Raw genomic sequence first — 16,568 nt, forward strand, 5'->3', positions numbered from 1 at the left:
ATGAGCTTGACAGTCCTGGGAGTCTAAGTGCATCCTTTAATTGGATACATGGTACTTTAGCAGACATATATCACTCCGGGAACCATCTTCTTTGCTGGATCAGTTTGCTCTGTTTTAATTTCATTTAAGCTATGGCAGTTAATGTTCCACCAGTTATAAGTCAAGTAGAATTCTGGTGCTCCATTAACGAGTCAGGAATTTCAATATTCCCACTTCTTAAATGGTTTCTTGGGAATGTTTGATTTATTGGTTTCATCATTTAGGAAAGCATTGTGGCACAAGTATAGATAAATTCCCTCATTTGTTTTTCATTCCTAATGCTTGCAGTTGAATTTATTCATTCGTAATAGTTTTGAAGTATTCGACTGTTGGTACATGCATCTAAATATGGAGCAAAGCCTCTGAATGTCTGCCAGTAGCAAGACAATATTACTCCAGTGTGTTAGTTTTGATTCCTTCCCCATATAAAAAGGCACTGTTAATACAGAAAGAATTACAAGCCATTTGTGAACCTTTCCAAAGCTTCTGGACCAGAGTATTTTTACACATTTTGTTTCATTCTGCCTTCAGATTTCCCTTATGGCTTTGTCTATGTTGATGAAAAAATGTTTGCTATCTATTACGTTAAAAATGCCCAAGTGATTTTTGTAGGGATATTGCTTCCTAATGGTTTTCAAGTAGAGGCAGCTGTAGCAGTTTACCATTTACACTGCCACAGATACTGTTCTCAGATAAGATTGATGTTTCAGGGAGTGTCTTGCAACTTAATTGCCAAAAGCATTGATGAAATCTCTTCATCTACAAGACATTGCAATATTTGTTTTAAATGTATAGCTTTCTAGCATGACATGATCTTATGATCTTGTTAGGAAAAATTTGGTAGTGAAAATGTGTATAAATAGAATGTTACAGGTGTGGAGTAACCCCCCCCCCCCAAAAAAAAAAATAGTAAACTGGGACTCAAATAATCAGAGCATAGACTGAAAAGTCATTTTTCTAAGCAGTTCAGTCCCTTTGTTTTATAGTGAAGCAGTAATTACACAAGTTAAAGCTAAATGTAGTAAGATCAGACTGCACTGCCTACAGATGCACTCCAATGTCTGACTTTTGTGCCCCTTTGTATTTTGTAGTGGGAAAGGGAAACAGACACCTTCCATTATATTATAGATTTTGAATAACTGACAAAGTCAGAGCTGAAGCTTGTTGCCTCCCAGGTCTACATAGAGTCCTGTAGCATGTTGCCAAGTATTAATTTAGCACCCAGGCTTGGTTAAAAATGATTTTACTTAACCATGTTATTTACCTAAGGATATTGTTAATTATAAAAAAAGATTTCGATTTTAAAATGGCATCCTGATGTAGGAAAGGGTGTGGAGGTGGAATTATTCAGAAGCCAAGGGAAGGTGTAGAGATGGGAGTGATGCATGCTTTTGGGGACACTAACTATATAACAGGTAGATCTGATGTCCTTTTCATTCTTCCTCGACACATGGGTTCAGATCCGATCCTATGATCTAACTCAGCCACATACTCTAGACTTCAGATGCAACTCTCAAGCTCTTCTGTCTACCCCATAATGCCTTAGTCCATCCCCAGATCGAGTTTGCCTCCATAGTGCCCAGATGCAGATTCCTCTCTGGAGCAAAAATTAGTGATTTACTGAATTAATTTTTTTTTCTGTTTCTTTAAAAAAAGTTTGTTCTAATTATTATTTTCAATCTCCATCCTCCCTCCTACTTTTTCACAGGCATTAGAGCTTCCTGTTTTCAGGTAGTATTCTTTTCATACCATTGTTTGTATTGCTTTGACCCTTTAATCAGGGTATTCTATTTAAATTGCCATTGTTGGTAATGCTTTTTCTTTCCCTTAAAAAAAATCTTCTCTTTTCTTAGCGTATTTTTTTGGCATTTCCTTAATGTACTACTTTACTGTGTTTTTTTTGTTGTTGTTGTACTGCATGGTGCTAACGACCATGTCTGATAGGTTTTAAGAAATGCACTTCTTATGGACAAGGAATGCGTGTATTGTTTCAGAGCTGGCTACGTGGATACTTATTTCACTATCTGTTCAACCTTTAACCCAAGGGCTCTAGCTGACCAACATTACAAGTTGATATTAAAAGGACTTCTTTCTGCTAATTCATCACCATCTTCTGGGACTCAAACCTCTGCCAAAGTTACCAGGTCTGCTCCATCAGAGCACAGAAAATGCTCCCCACCAAAGTCTCCTAGAACTTTGTTGGAGCCACCAATCAAAAGTCGAAAAATCTCAGATTCGACATCTTCGAATCCAAAATCCTCTGATCCAAAATCTTCAGATCCGATAATCATATTGGCAGTCCAGTGGTGCCTTCCTCAGATCCCAGGTCCTCACATCTGAAGCCTGGCATCTCTCAAAGAAGTCCTACACCAGAGTATGTGATTAAATCACTTTCTCCTATTCTGTGATCTCCATTCCTACAAACCCCTAAAAATACACAAGACCACACTCCACTACATTTTCCAGATCCTCCCCAGAAATTTATCGCAAGCGGATGTAGATAGGATGAGTGAAAATTTCTCAGAGCTCAGGTCCAGAATGGGAATCATACTGGCTCTGCCCCAATTGGATCTGTAAACCTTCCTACAGTGTCTCTCACTATTCTCTCTCGTTCTCAGATCCATCCAGTTGTTTGGGAGTCCCAGGAAGTAAAATTCCTGAGGGGTCTGGAGTCTGATCTGAAGATGATCTCTTCGACTCCAGTGGTATCCCTGACAAGTTTTGCTCTGATACCCATGGATCAGAATAGGTCCTGGAGCCGAAGTGTCAGTGTTGGATCTCTGGAGCTGGGATGAACTCCAATGTCAGCTTTGTCCCTGACTCTCTCAGCCTTGGCCCTGGGCAGTTCGGGTCTGGTTCCATCCTCAAGGCACAGATCTAAGAGCAGTTGTGATCTGCCTGTGGTGGGAGCTTAGGCTCCAGTTCAGATGGCCGTGGCTTCTCTGGGTCCATCTGCCTTAAAGATAGTGTAAAGGGTTTTTTCCCTTTCTAGAGAACCGCCTTTTCATTCTTCAGATCCACCCCACATTCCCTAGTTGGCTTCGAGCTCTGAGTCAATTAGGCCTATTCCACAGGGACAACAAGTTTCCAAGCAGATACTGTAGAGGAACTTCCCTGTCTTCTGATGCCTCCCGTGAATATCCCACAGAGGAGATCCATCTGAAGAGAATGCGCAAGAGGTGGCGCAAGAGGCGGCACATAGACTCCCCACTGGAGTCTCTCATGGAGGATACCGATTTTGATGGAGTCGTCCCCCAGATCACCACCGAATGATATTGCCTTCAAAGATGTATTGGGGATTCTCAGACAAAAAGGTGGTTGGTCTTCCAAAAACTTACCTCCAGAAGAATCTGTATTTTTGGAGGATTTTGATTCTGGAGCATCTACAGCTTTGATTTACCCCCTAGTGAATGAACTCCTTGATTTAGGTTCCCACTGGGCTTGGAAGGAGCTGGATACTGTCTAACCTATCCCAAAGAAACTATAAATTTCTAGACCCTCTCCAAAGACAGACCCCTCTGGAGCAAAGGAGTCCCAGTAGATGTTATGGTGGTGCCAGGAGCCACTAAGAAAGAGCTAGCAGAACAGAGCTTTTCTGTCCATCTGCCAAACATGGAGTCTAAAGTGCTGGACAGATTTGGAAAGTGAGTCTTTGCCTCAGCAACCTTCACTCTGATGTTCCTTAATTGTCTGGTACACTTCACAGGGCTTCAGAGAGATTTGATCAAGGAACCTTCAAGTACTTTCTCAGAGTCCATGTCTACAGAGGCTTTCAAAGAACATCCTTCTGGCCACTCTTGAACTCTTCAACGAGATTAATTTCTGACACAGGTGAAGGCACCTCGTGAGTGGCTGGTTCAGGCATTGCCATAAGCAGACATGCCTAGATGCGGCTATGCAACTTTGCGAAACCCTTTAAGATGTTCTTCATCAACGCAGTCTTCGATGGCACATCCTTATTTGGGCCATCAGTAAGAGATGCTTACCCGTAGTGAACAAGAAGGAAGGATGCTCTCTGTAGTGGGGAGCAAGTTTTCTACCCCTCAGTGAGCCTTCTCCAGAATCAGAGAGGTGGTAAGAAGTTACGGTTCCATAAATCTCGGGGTCCTTTCCAAGATCTACATGGTGTCAACTCCTCCAGAGGCAGAGGAGGAAGTTCCCATGGGTGATGTCACTGTAGAGGGCCGCAAAACCAGGGTTTCTGCGATTCTTTTTCATACAGACCCTTCCAGAGCTCCTGAAGTGTTGCCCGACATTCCAAATCTCGAGGCAGTTGGGGGATGATTATCCCTGCACACAGACACCTGGGCAAACATAAAAGACTCCTGGGTGCTAAAAATCTTATCCAGAGGTTATTCCATTCTGTTTTTCCAATTTCCTTTTCATAAAAGGAAGAAACTTCCTGATGTTTTACCCAGTCACATGAAATTCAAATGCTGCTAGACAAGAGTCATCCAAGAGGTCCCACCAGACCAAATAGGATTCTGAACTTGCACTTTTTAGTGCCCAAAAAGATGGGGGACCTCAGACCAGTTTTGGATATCAGCATTCTAAACCAGTATGTAAAGAAGTTGAAGTTCCGAGTGGTCATGGTTCAGTCCATTCTGCAATTTCTTCACAAGGACAATTGGATGTGGTCCATAGATCTTCATGATGTGTACTTATCTCATCAAAACAGACAGGCGATACAGAAGACATTTATGCTTTTGGCTGGGAGCAAGTCATTACCAATTCAGAGCCCTGCGATTTGGACTCACTATAGTCCCCGGGTGTTTACCAAATGCATGGCAGTGGTGGCTGTTCATCTGAGACTCAAAGGATTCTGAGCGTTTCCATATCTGGATTACTGGCTCCTTACTGCCTCCTCCAAGAATCTTCTCCAACAGTCCAGGGACTATTTGCTCAAGATTTGTCAATTACTGGAGATGACCGTAAATTATTCTGTATCAAATTTAACAGCAGTCCAGAGCTTGGAGTTCATTGGTGCACATCTGGATACCTTAACACAGACAGCTTCACATCACATCATCGTATATCCACCCTAAAAATCTGTTCAGTTTGCTCATCTCCCATCCATCTTCTCCAACCAGATCAGTTCGTCAAACACTAGGATCCATGGCAGCAGCCATTGTGTTATTTCCTTTAGCATGATTCTTTATGGATGTCCTTCAGTGGACTCTAGCTGTTCAGTGGTTTATTCCTCAACAACCCCTATCCTTTACACTCGGTCTTGATCCTTTTTGCAACAGTCACATCATCTGGTGGGTCCAGTCAGATATTCACCTAGGGTGATCTTTTATTCTACTGCCCCCAACGTACACAGTGACTATGAATGCCTCCCATCTAGGGTGGGGGTCATTTCCTGGGAAGGATGGTTTAAAGCACATGGTCCCCTCGAGACCAATCTGCATGTCAGTGTACTAGAGATGAGAGCAGTCCTGCTAACGTCGCAGACCTTTCAAGATGCTCTTCCTGTAGGAACTATTGCGATTTAGATTGACATGTCTGTGGTCTGGTACATCAACACTATCTTATTCCCTCTGCAGAGAGGCCATGAAAGTGTGGGAATGGGCGAGCTTCACAGACCTCTTTCTATTTGCAGTGCACATACTGGAGAAAATCAACATGTTAGACAAATTAAGCATATCCACTTTGATGCCCCACAAGTAGTCTCTCCATCTGTTGCAGAAAGGATTTTCCATCAGTAAGTCCAACCTTGCTGCGATCTCTTTGCATCCCCCACAACAAATGCAGAAGGTACTTTGCTCTTATCCCCCTCAGGGGCAATCACCGAGAGATGCTCTAGTCCACGCTTGGCCCTCCGGTCTACTTTATGCGTATCCCCTTCTTTCTTTCTTTGATTCCCAAATACCAACAGAAAGCAAGCTGGCTGAAGAGTTCAGGTATACTCATTCCCCCTTCTTGCCTCAACAGGTATGTTTCCCCTTTCAGTGGTCTCATCTTCATTATCTTGCATGGATACCGGAGCCATATCTGTATCTCCTCTCCCACCCATCAGGAATCAAACATCCTAATATCCAGGCCCTCAAACTAACTGCATGGTTTCTCAATTTCCAGTAATGATTAAATAGGCAAGGCTTTCTTCCCCTGTATGTACCATCATTTTATCATTGCAAAAAGATTCTACAAAGAGTTTATAAGAGCAGGTGGAAAAGATTCTCCCTTTTGGCCTTGAAAAATGAGCTTGATCCTTTTTCTGCTCAGTGTCTGCAGTACTTTAATTTTTGGCAATTCTTTTTAAAGAGTGAGCTAGTTTTTCTACCATTAAGCTATAATTACCAGCTATCTCTAATTTTTACACAAGACTGAGACTTTCTCGGCCTCTTCCAAATTATGCAAATCATTTCTAAAAGGCATTTTTCTTTTCAGACCACCAGTAAAGGATCCTTCACCTCCCTGGGACCATTGTGCTTCAAGGTCTAACTCAGAAATCTTTTGAACCATCAGCTTAAACTGATCTGAAATTCCTGTCTTAGAAAACAATCTTTTTAATAGCCATTACTTCTGCAGAGAGGATATCTGAATGCCAGGCTCTTTCTTCAAAGACCCCTTACATTATTTTCCATAAAGATACTATTACCTTGCGGACAAAACCCTTCCTTCTTACCTAAAGTAGCCTCTAAAAATAACATTAACCAATCCATTCATCCATTCATGTACCCTTTTTTGAATAAAGGAGAGTATGTGCTTTATCTCGGGCATTCCCCTCTCCAAACCACCCAAGGCTCATTCAACCAGATCCATGGTTGCTTCATCTACTTTTTGGTCAAGAACATCTATTGATGTTGATTTTGCAGCAGCAACATGGTACAAAGCACATACCTTTGTTACTCATTACAAATTGGATTTTATATCTAGAAACAGACGCCTTTGGTCAAGTGGTACTCAAGAATATCCTTCCACGAGGGCCACCCAAGATCAGTGTTCCTGGGGACTCTGTCTTATGTGTTGAGCAAGAATGAAAACAACATCAGATAAAAAGTTATGTACTCACCATAACTAAGCATCTGTATTGTCCATTTTCATTAACTTCCCTCCAATCTATCTCCCCATCCTTCAACCTTTTGCAGAAATCTTTTGGACTATGTTTTGGAACTTACAGTTCTGGGTTTGCGCTCTTCTTTCTCTGTCTAGCTATGGCAACAAAACTTGATCAGAGGTAAATGGGGATGTAAATGGGGATGGACTAAGGCATTAAGGGTAGAGTGAAGAGATTGAGAGTTGGATCCAAAGTCTGGAGTACGAGGCTGAGGCAGATCTGAGGATCAGATCCAAACCCATGTGTTGAGGAAGAATAAAAATGGACAACACAGATGCTTAGTTGTGTTGAGTACATAACTTTTAAATACGTTTATGTAAAGAACTCTTGCCATTATGTATGTTATTCATCTAACTGAACATCCCTGCATCGTTTTCCTCCAGTTGGGAAGCAAGACTGTTCTCCAAGAAGAGCTTTTCAACTTGGATAGCTCTTTCTATTCTGTTTATTTACCAGAAGGTCAGGAAACCTTTTTCAAGCAAGCTGAAAGCATTATCTCATCCTTTGAGAAAATGCTGTTTCTGCAACTTTTTGAAGCCTTTGTGAAAGAGGGAATATAAGTACAAGTGCTGCATGGTTAAAAATGGATTTAGCAAATGTTATACCTTTCTGTAATTATGGGTAAAGTGTAATCTGCAATCAGGATTAAACTTTTTTCATTGGAAACATTTGACCATGTAATTCAACGTAGAAATAAATTGTCAAGAAGAAAATATTTATTATACAAGACCCTGCTATGAACAGAATTCCATCCTTTTCCAATCTGCTTCATCATTGGTGTGACACTGGGACAGTTTTCTGTTAAGATACCATTCCTACCAAAGTACTGTAGGCTTGTCAGTGACCACATATACCACAATACATGCTGCACTGCATGTTACCAGTGTCTTTGTGGTGTATGAATGCATGCTTTGGGAGAAGACAAATATGGTAACCTTTTTCTACCTTCTTAAAAGGCATTTTCTTTGAAAAACAATGTGCTAATTTTTCTATGCTAATAAAATTGTTTATCACTCAAAAAACACAAGAAATTGTCTTTTAATGGTTTACAGAACTAATTGAGTGCACAACCAGAAAAAGGTATGCCTTGCATGTAGAGGTTTAGGCTTTTTTGCAGTTTTTACCAACCATGGAATATTTCTGTAGCTTCAGCAGCCTTGCAGCATATAAACAACTCTAAGTAGAGCATGCTGCCGCTGAAGCACCTGAAGAATTACAGTGAACTTAGAGGTAAATATGCATTTCTTTTAAGTCCGTTCTTTGTCAGGTTTTTATTATCCCACTGCTTAAGTGCTGTAGTTCACAACAAAATAAGAATACTGAATGCTAACCATGAACAGCTTAAACTTTGAAAATTCTTTGCTGCAGTATTCCAAAGAAGCAAATGCATTTTTTGTGCTGTTGGTATTAACTGTGTTGAATGTCCTTAAGCAGTAGTGAATTTTCTTCCGTTGCAGGCAAGAAGGAGCTGTTTGTTGCCAAGGCTGTGCACAAGGCATATCTTGAAGTTAATGAAGAGGGCTCTGAGGCTGCTGCAGTATCAGGTACTCTCAGCTAGCTTTTGCATAATGTATGCGTTTATCATTCATGTTTTACAGTACCCTTTTCAGATGGCATACAGAAAAAATACATATTACAGATGTACAAAACACATCAAGGCTAGTAGTATAGAATAACTGAAAATTATTTTGCTTCGTTTAAAACCTAAGCAGTCAGATTTGGTGTAAGATTTATTTTAACTGTAAGGTAAGTTTCTGATAACTTGGGTTGGCACATATATGTAGGTACTTTATATCTGAGGTTCCCAATGTTAGAAGTAATAGGTATGCCCCTATGTTGTCAGTTTATTATGAGGGAATTCTCTCTTTATGGGTCCCAGATACCATTCCAACACTCTCCTGTGATTGAATGCATTGAAAGTTCAGAATGTTCATCATTAGATCAGCATTCCTATATGCGACATTTTGTGCCAAAGACAAGGATGTCCAGCCAGTTTACAAAAACTTTTGGGCACCTTCTGTGTGCACTGTAAGTCTGAAGAAGCACATGGATGTGCTGGTATAATAGCAGATGCACAGGCACCAAAAATCTGAACTGTCTTGCCATTGAAGGTTTTGGTCAGACCTTGTCTTCAGTGTTTCAACTGACTGCTGGTATGACCTTTGGGCAGATAAATACTCCACAAGGGAATTTTCTCTTTTTGAATAACAATTTCTGAAAAACTTTTTTCTTGTGTCTAAGAAAAAAGGGAAACGTCTGTGTAAAAGACAAATACCCTACAAGAATTCCCACACATCCTGTTTGTCTAGTAGAAGCACATGACATCTGAGCCTGTCAGATTTGCATGTCTTTCACCCTCAGGACAATCAGAAGTCGGCTTAACAGCCTTATATATCTTGAAAATCATTGGCTGTAGGGCCTTAGTCAGTCATCAATGGATATTAGCTCAACTACCGCAGATGCCCCTCTTCCAGTTTCCAAGAAAAGAAAATCTGCCAAAAAGGTTTCAGAAGCAGTTCTGCTTTTTGATTCTTTTTCACAGGTAAGTGGATGTCTCATCTGTGGCCCTTTTCAAAACTTTGGACTGTCTAGTGGATAATCTTGACCCCTCTTGTGCTGTTCTAAGGGATGCTGCTAAGGACTGACAGCCCAGCATGCCCTGAAGACCAAATGTATGGCTATGGGCTAGTAGGAAGAACCCCCACATTGTGCTTTTAGAAGGGCCGGACAGAATCCCTTAGTTGTTGGTTAGGGTAGAGATAGAGGGCTCAAATGTGGAAGTATGGATATCCAATAATTCTAGGACTGTTACAGTAACACCAAAGAAGAAGAAAATTCAAAAGGCCAAATTAGCTTTCTTCACCTTCTAGCCCTTCTGCCAAAGAGGCTAAATAGTAGTACACTTTTGCTGAGGGACCTTTTAAAGCCTGCTGATGTGTACAGTCTTTGTCTCTGGATATTTCCTATTTAAATAGAAAAAGATCTCCCTCTCTCACAGGTAATGAATCCTTGTCAAAGGTGGAAGAGGAGGACCCATGCTTTGTATCCCATGTACCCTCTCCTGTTTCTTTGGATTCAGAAACTGGGGAGATTTCTTCTGATTCTCCTGTAGAGGAGACATTCAGTTTGACACCATTGCTTCCAATGGGAAGAAAAAGAAATATCCAACACACAAAGGAAGTCCTTTGAAAAACTTCAGGTGGGTAATCCAAAACCTCTTGACATACCTCCTGTCATTGGTGCCCCGAAGGATGCTTTCAGTTCTGCACGTGCCTCTCCAGGAAGTCAATCTCCTGCATCCAAAAAGCTTTGATAGGTTTTATAAAATACTTCAAATTAACAAATTTCATTTTCTGAACACTGGCAGATCCTGATGTTGTGTTTTAGCCAAGGATTCCAGTTCTAAACATATTCAAGTTATGTAATCAGTTTTCTTTCGGTCTACCATTCAAAAATATAACCTTAATTACCCCTCCAGTCCAGGGCCCTCTTTTTGTTTTTCTTTTTTTTTAGAAAAAGTACTTCCTGCAAAAAAAAAAAAAAAAAAAAAAGGGCAAACAACAATACACGAGAAATTGGTAAGGGGAGATTTAAAGGAAAAAGGGAGTGGAGCCCAAACTCCATCTCATATCAAGAAAAATGCATTACTCTCTGGTCATCCAAAACTCCTCCACTCCCTTCCCTACCCTGGCTATCCTCACAATCTAACGGAGACTGTCTTTCTCTTTTTTTTTTAAATAAGGTACCGGAACTCTCTTCCTCTTGACCTAGAAGTTTGACTACATCCAGAAAGTCAGACTTCTCCATTTCCTCTCATTCTGTCCCAGATGTTATACCAAGACGTCATCAAACCAGTTCCAAAATCACAACAAGGATAAGGATTTTACTCCAGAATATTTCTAGTACCCAAAACAATGGAACATGGAGACCAGTGTTGGATCTGTCTTTTCTCAATGTGTTAAAGTTCCAAATTCAAAATGCTCACCCTTCATGTATTTTTTTCCTTTAATTCCTTCACTTTGCTTTTTGGTGACCCTGGATCACAAAGATGAGTTTCATCATATTCCTCTTCACATACACTTCAGACCCTACAAGGTTTTTCTGTATCTACTTTACATTTTTAGTTCTCTTTTTTTTACCCTTTGGACTTACCAGAGCTCTAATGGTTTTCACAAATTGTCTAGCTCCAGTGATTGCTTATTGCAGACTAGAAGGAATCCACAGTTTTCCCTGCTTGGGCGATTGCCTTATTTTTGCAGGGACTTTTTCAATATTGTCTAAGACCACCACTTTTTGTAATTAATCAGTTTAAAATGTAGGTTTTCATTTCAATCTGGAGAAATTGTCTCTTTTTCTGCTCTCATATTTCTTGGATGTCTACTGGCCGCATCACTCATGACAGCCGATCTTCCTCCAGAACAGGTTGAATTTTTACATAATTCGGTTCATAGACGTTTTCCACCAAACTCTGACAACTGCAAGGGATTGTTTCAGGATTCTGGGGTACACATGGTTTCCACTGTCCTGATGATTCCAGACTTCACATAACAAGAATGCAGTAGCTTCGCAAGTCACTGTGGATTCAACACTGACATCCTGTACCATTTGCAATTCTAGTGCTGAAATTTGTCAGGAAGGAGTTCTTAAAGTGGGTGAGTCAAACCTTGTTGAATATTGGTCTTCCACTGTCTCCTCCATCCCCTTTTTAGTCTGTAACAAATGATGCATCAGACTTTCCATGGGGTGCAATACCCAAATAATACAAAATACAAGACATTTGGGGCCATCATTTCAAGAAAAACACAAACATATCAAAGAAGTTATGGCCTTGATATATGCATTAAAGACCTTGAATGCTTTACTGTCTTCGGAAAGAAAGCCTTCTCTTATGAATATGAATACACAACCATGCTTTCCATGCTATGACCGTGATCTAATGTTGAACTTATGACTCTAGGGCAACTTCTGGTAATCACAGACAATGCCATTGTCATGTGGCACATAAACAAGAGGGAACCAGATCTTACCCCTTATGCATATTAGCCATGATTGTTTTGGAAAAAGCAAGTCAGCACAATCTTTCCATTTGGGTAACCCATATACCTTCAGAGCAGAACACTGCAACAAGACAGTCTGTGCAGATCCAAGACAGACCATCACAAATAGCTGTTACTGCAAGAGGTCTACCGGAAGATTGTTTGCATGTGGGGAACTCCCCATATGGATCTCTCTGCCTCCATTCACAACAGGCAGCTAAAGAAATTCTACTCCTATCAATGGACAGAAATGTTCTTTTATGTCTCTCAACCCTTTCTTTTGGTAACCAGAGTTCTTTCAAAGATCCAAAAGCACTCCCCAGCAGTCATATTGAGAGCTCCCTTTTGTCCCATACAACATTGGTTCTCCTTTCTCTTGAAAATGGCCAAGGACATTTACTACAATCCTCCCCACAGAATAGATGTACTCATATGGGGCAAGGGGTCACTGATCCCCACCCCATTTTGCAGAACTTGCATCTGACTGAATGATAGAATTTTGAACCCACTTAGGCACCTTTTCTCAGAGTACATGCAGCAGGTGTTAAAGGAGGCTAGAAAATCTGCAACTAGAAAATCCCTTTTTAACCCCTTTATTGAATTATGGCACTTGTGATATAGGCAAATTTACAGTTAAATAAAAGTGATCAAATTGTATTAACATGTTCATGTTTACAGACATTATACTTCACATATATTGCTATATTTCATGTAACCTGAGCAACATTACATAAATTATTAAATTTCTGCCTTTTTTCAAAACAAAAAAAATCTATTAAACCTTCACTTATGACATAAGCAATCCTACATTTATATAAATGAAAACAAAACACAGACACAGCCATTAGAAAACACTTGTCATTCAAAAGGAAGAGCTTTTGTAGGTGGTGCCACAAGAAGAACCAGGAACCATCCACTGCAGAGTCTCCTCTGGTTTTCCCATATTTGTGTGAATTACTCAAATCAGGGCTTTCCCTATCTATTAAACTTCATTTTAGGCTGTTTCTGCTCATCTTTCTTTAGATTCCCCTTTCTTCCTTATTCCAGATTAAATAAGTTTTGAAAGGGGTGTTGCATGTCTGTTCACCTCAAAAACAGGTGGCTGCTGCTTGGAATTTCAACTCTGTCTTAGAAAAACTCCTTAATGCACCCTTTGAACCAGCTTGTCAAACTAAGCTGAAATTATTGACCTGGAAGACTGTTTTGCTCACTGCTGTGACGTCAGCTAGGAGAATGTCCGAGTTGCAAGCTCCAGTGGTGAGTCATCCTTTGTTTCATAGCACAGTAACCTTATGAACTAATCCATCCTTCCTGCATTAGGTGGTTCCTAAATATACATTAAATCAATCTATGCATTTCCTTTGTTCTTTGAACCAGGAAAATAGGGAAAAGAGAATCCTGCATACTCAGATTTCCATAGGCAGCTCAGAAAATACGTTGACAGGACAAAATACTTTAGAGCTTCTGGCCAACTCTTCATTTCTTTTTATAAAAAATAGAAAAGGACAAATGGTGTCAAAACAGGCTAACTTTAAATAGTTATCCCATTTCATCCATTTTTGCCATTCTCACAGTGGAACGTCCCTCCATCAGAAGGTCTAAACTCACCTTACAGGAGCTCTGGCTACATTTTAGGGCATTTTAGAGTGGGGTGCACTTTAGAACTCTTCTAGGGCAGCTCCTAGGTCTTCTGTACACAGCTTCACCAAACATTACAATATTGACTCATTCTCCAGAGCCCAGCAGGATTTGTGAAGTCCATTCTCCAGGGGCTCCTGGACTTTGACCTTTCTTCCTCCTTCCTGGCTATCTAAGTTTTAACAATCATCCTATATAGCCTTATACTACTGTAACTGTGATCTGACAATGAACATATTACAGTTCTGTAAGTAAACTTGCCATAAAAGATGTTCAGATAAATCATTGCTGCAGTACTGCAGCCCTCCCACTGTCCTCATTTTATTTTCATTATTTCTCCTTACCAGATCCCATTCATTCCCTGTATACCCCATTGACCAGAGTGGGGTTCCCTTTGTTTCTGCCCTTTCTTCTCTTAGTACATAAATGTTCATATTTGGACCTTGGTCATGCTGGTGCGTATTATAGCCCCCTTTGATAAGAGGCAAGAAAGCTTTGATCCAATGTTGTCTTTTCTGTATGTTTCAACCTGTGGGTTATTGGATCTGATTCTTCAGCCCTGAGGCTCCACCTCTTCTACCCATGGTACTCTGCCCTCACAGATTTTCCTCAGATCAAGTGTGCTGCTTTTGCATCACAGGAACACCTGTTTTGAAGGTGACCTTATCCAGATGGCTTTCTGATTGTGTTTCCTTTGTGCATTCACTAAATGGAATCCCTTTACCTGGCAAACCTAGAGCCCATTCCACTAGAGCTGTTGCTACTTCTGCATTCTTTGTCCAGGCCTCTTTAGATGACATTTGTACAGCTACTTCTAGGTCTAACACTCGTACTTTAAGTCATTGCAAATTAGATATACAGTCCAGATCTAGGTTGGTCTTTGGCTCCACCATTTTGCAGAATGTTCTCTCCTGATGCGAAGCTGGTTTAACTGCCTGGGGGCTCTGTCTCACAGGTGAAGACAGAAAAAACGAAGTTTGATTCAAAAGTTATGAACTTACTGTGATGCTAGATCCATGTTGTCATCTTCCGTGGACCTCAATCATCCCTCCCTCTGTTCCTACTTCCAAATTGTCATCTTTTTGTGCTACTTACATAGAACCTTTTTCTCTTATTTTCTTTTTGAACTTTCCTCCCTCTCTTTCTGGGAATGGGTTCTTTTTTCTGCATTAGTTTATAGGTTCATAGGTAAGTACTAGGCTAGCTGCCCTTGCAGGCCATTTTAAGCCTAGCCAGCATTCCTTTTTGTGCTCAATATCATCTATTGCATTTGGTTACAGACTGGCCTTACCCATCCCATGGGCGATAATTATGTATTATCCCTAACAAGAATAACTAGGATCATACCATAGATAATTTGAGAGGAGTTCAGCATGGGATAAGGTATGTAGGGGCTTCATCTGTCCATTAGTAGTACACGGGGCAGTCCTAGGGAACACTTTCTGTTTCCCATCCAGATATCTAAGTTGTGCTTAAAAATGGTCTGTGATGAACTTTGTTTTATGTCGATGGGAAGTGTTCCATAGCAGTGGTATTCTCTGCAAAGTATACTTGTTACTCCAAACTGTTGTATTGATGTTGCAGAAGTGGTTTAGATCCCTATACCAAGTATTTCTGATGCCATTTGACTTGCTGATGTGCAATAAATCCATCATTACTGGGTTGGAGGATGCCTTGTATGCCAGACACAAGTCACCTCTTAGCAGTCTGTAGGATACAGAGTGTGGTGACAGGGCTTTGAGTGGGTCCATGTAGGACATGTTTAGGCCTTGTATCCTTTTTGTAAGGTACCTCTGTGGGTGTTCGGGTGTTGCATGTGTTTAGATTGGCCTAATGAGGGCTGAGACAACCCTTGATCTAGACGCAATCCCTTTGTTTATAAGCTGTGCAATATGGAAGAATTTTCTTACAACAGTAGACACATGTTGGTCAAAAGTTAAGTCACTGTTTACAAGTTCCCAAATCCTGAACAACTGGGTCAGCTCTTAGGGACGTATTATCAGTGGGGTAGATTACGTTCCCAAAGGATACAATAATGCATTTTTGGCATTTAGTTTCACACTTTGATTTTGACACCAGTCATTTATTTAAGGCACGCCTTCCTGCAAGATGTCCAAGTCATTTAGGGATTCAATGACTGCTCCTAGCTTACAGTAATCTGCAAATGTAGTCAGCCAGAGCCCTTTGGTATTGGCTTTTACTTCAGAAAAGTAGATGCAAAACAGGAGAGGTCTCAGCACAGAACCCAGGGACTCCTACTGGTGACTGGTATCTTTGTAGATGTAACTTCCCCTGTTTTCATTATCTGCATCCTGTCTGTGAGCCAGTTGGCAATCCAGCGGGTGGCATATGGGTTTATTCCCAGTTTATTTAGCTTTTCTACTATGCCTGAGTGGGGAATTGCATCAAAAATCTATGGCCAGATCGAGTTATGCCATTTTGCCTTCATCAATTGCTTTGGTGACCATTTAAAAAAAAATCCATGGTAATGCATGTATGAGAATACAAGGCAATTATTGGAACACAGTAGGGTAGACTCAAATGTGGCAGTGTATTAATGGGACAGGAAGCGGAATCAAAAACATCAAGGAGGGAGCCAGTGCCTGAGGCAACCAAGCTGCTAACACCAAAAAAGGATGGGCCATGGGCCCCAGAACTGAAGATGAGCCAGGGAGAGAGAGACAAAGTTGGGGCCAAAGGCAGGAAAACGTATGTCCTTGGATTATTCTAAGGTCTGTCTGGGGCTCTAAGAAGATAAATATCAGTTGCTCCAAATCAAGAGCACTTAATACTTC

The 16,568-nt window shown here is 40.7% G+C and overlaps 1 protein-coding gene across 1 annotated transcript in view; it reads left to right on the top strand.

Moving 5' to 3' along the window:
• The window catches only part of SERPINI1 (serpin family I member 1), a 645,085-nt gene that overhangs the window by 464,650 nt on the left and 163,867 nt on the right, over positions 1 to 16,568 (top strand). Inside the window, exon 6 of the mRNA XM_044070737.1 lies at positions 8,557 to 8,643. Within this exon, the coding sequence (XP_043926672.1) occupies positions 8,557 to 8,643 (87 nt within the window). The remainder of the gene's footprint in view (positions 1 to 8,556; positions 8,644 to 16,568) is intronic.

Source organism: Protopterus annectens, chromosome 4.part1 (assembly GCF_019279795.1).
Source record: "Protopterus annectens isolate FY-2018-M chromosome 4.part1, PAN1.0, whole genome shotgun sequence".
Taxonomy (NCBI): Eukaryota; Metazoa; Chordata; order Ceratodontiformes; family Protopteridae; genus Protopterus; species Protopterus annectens.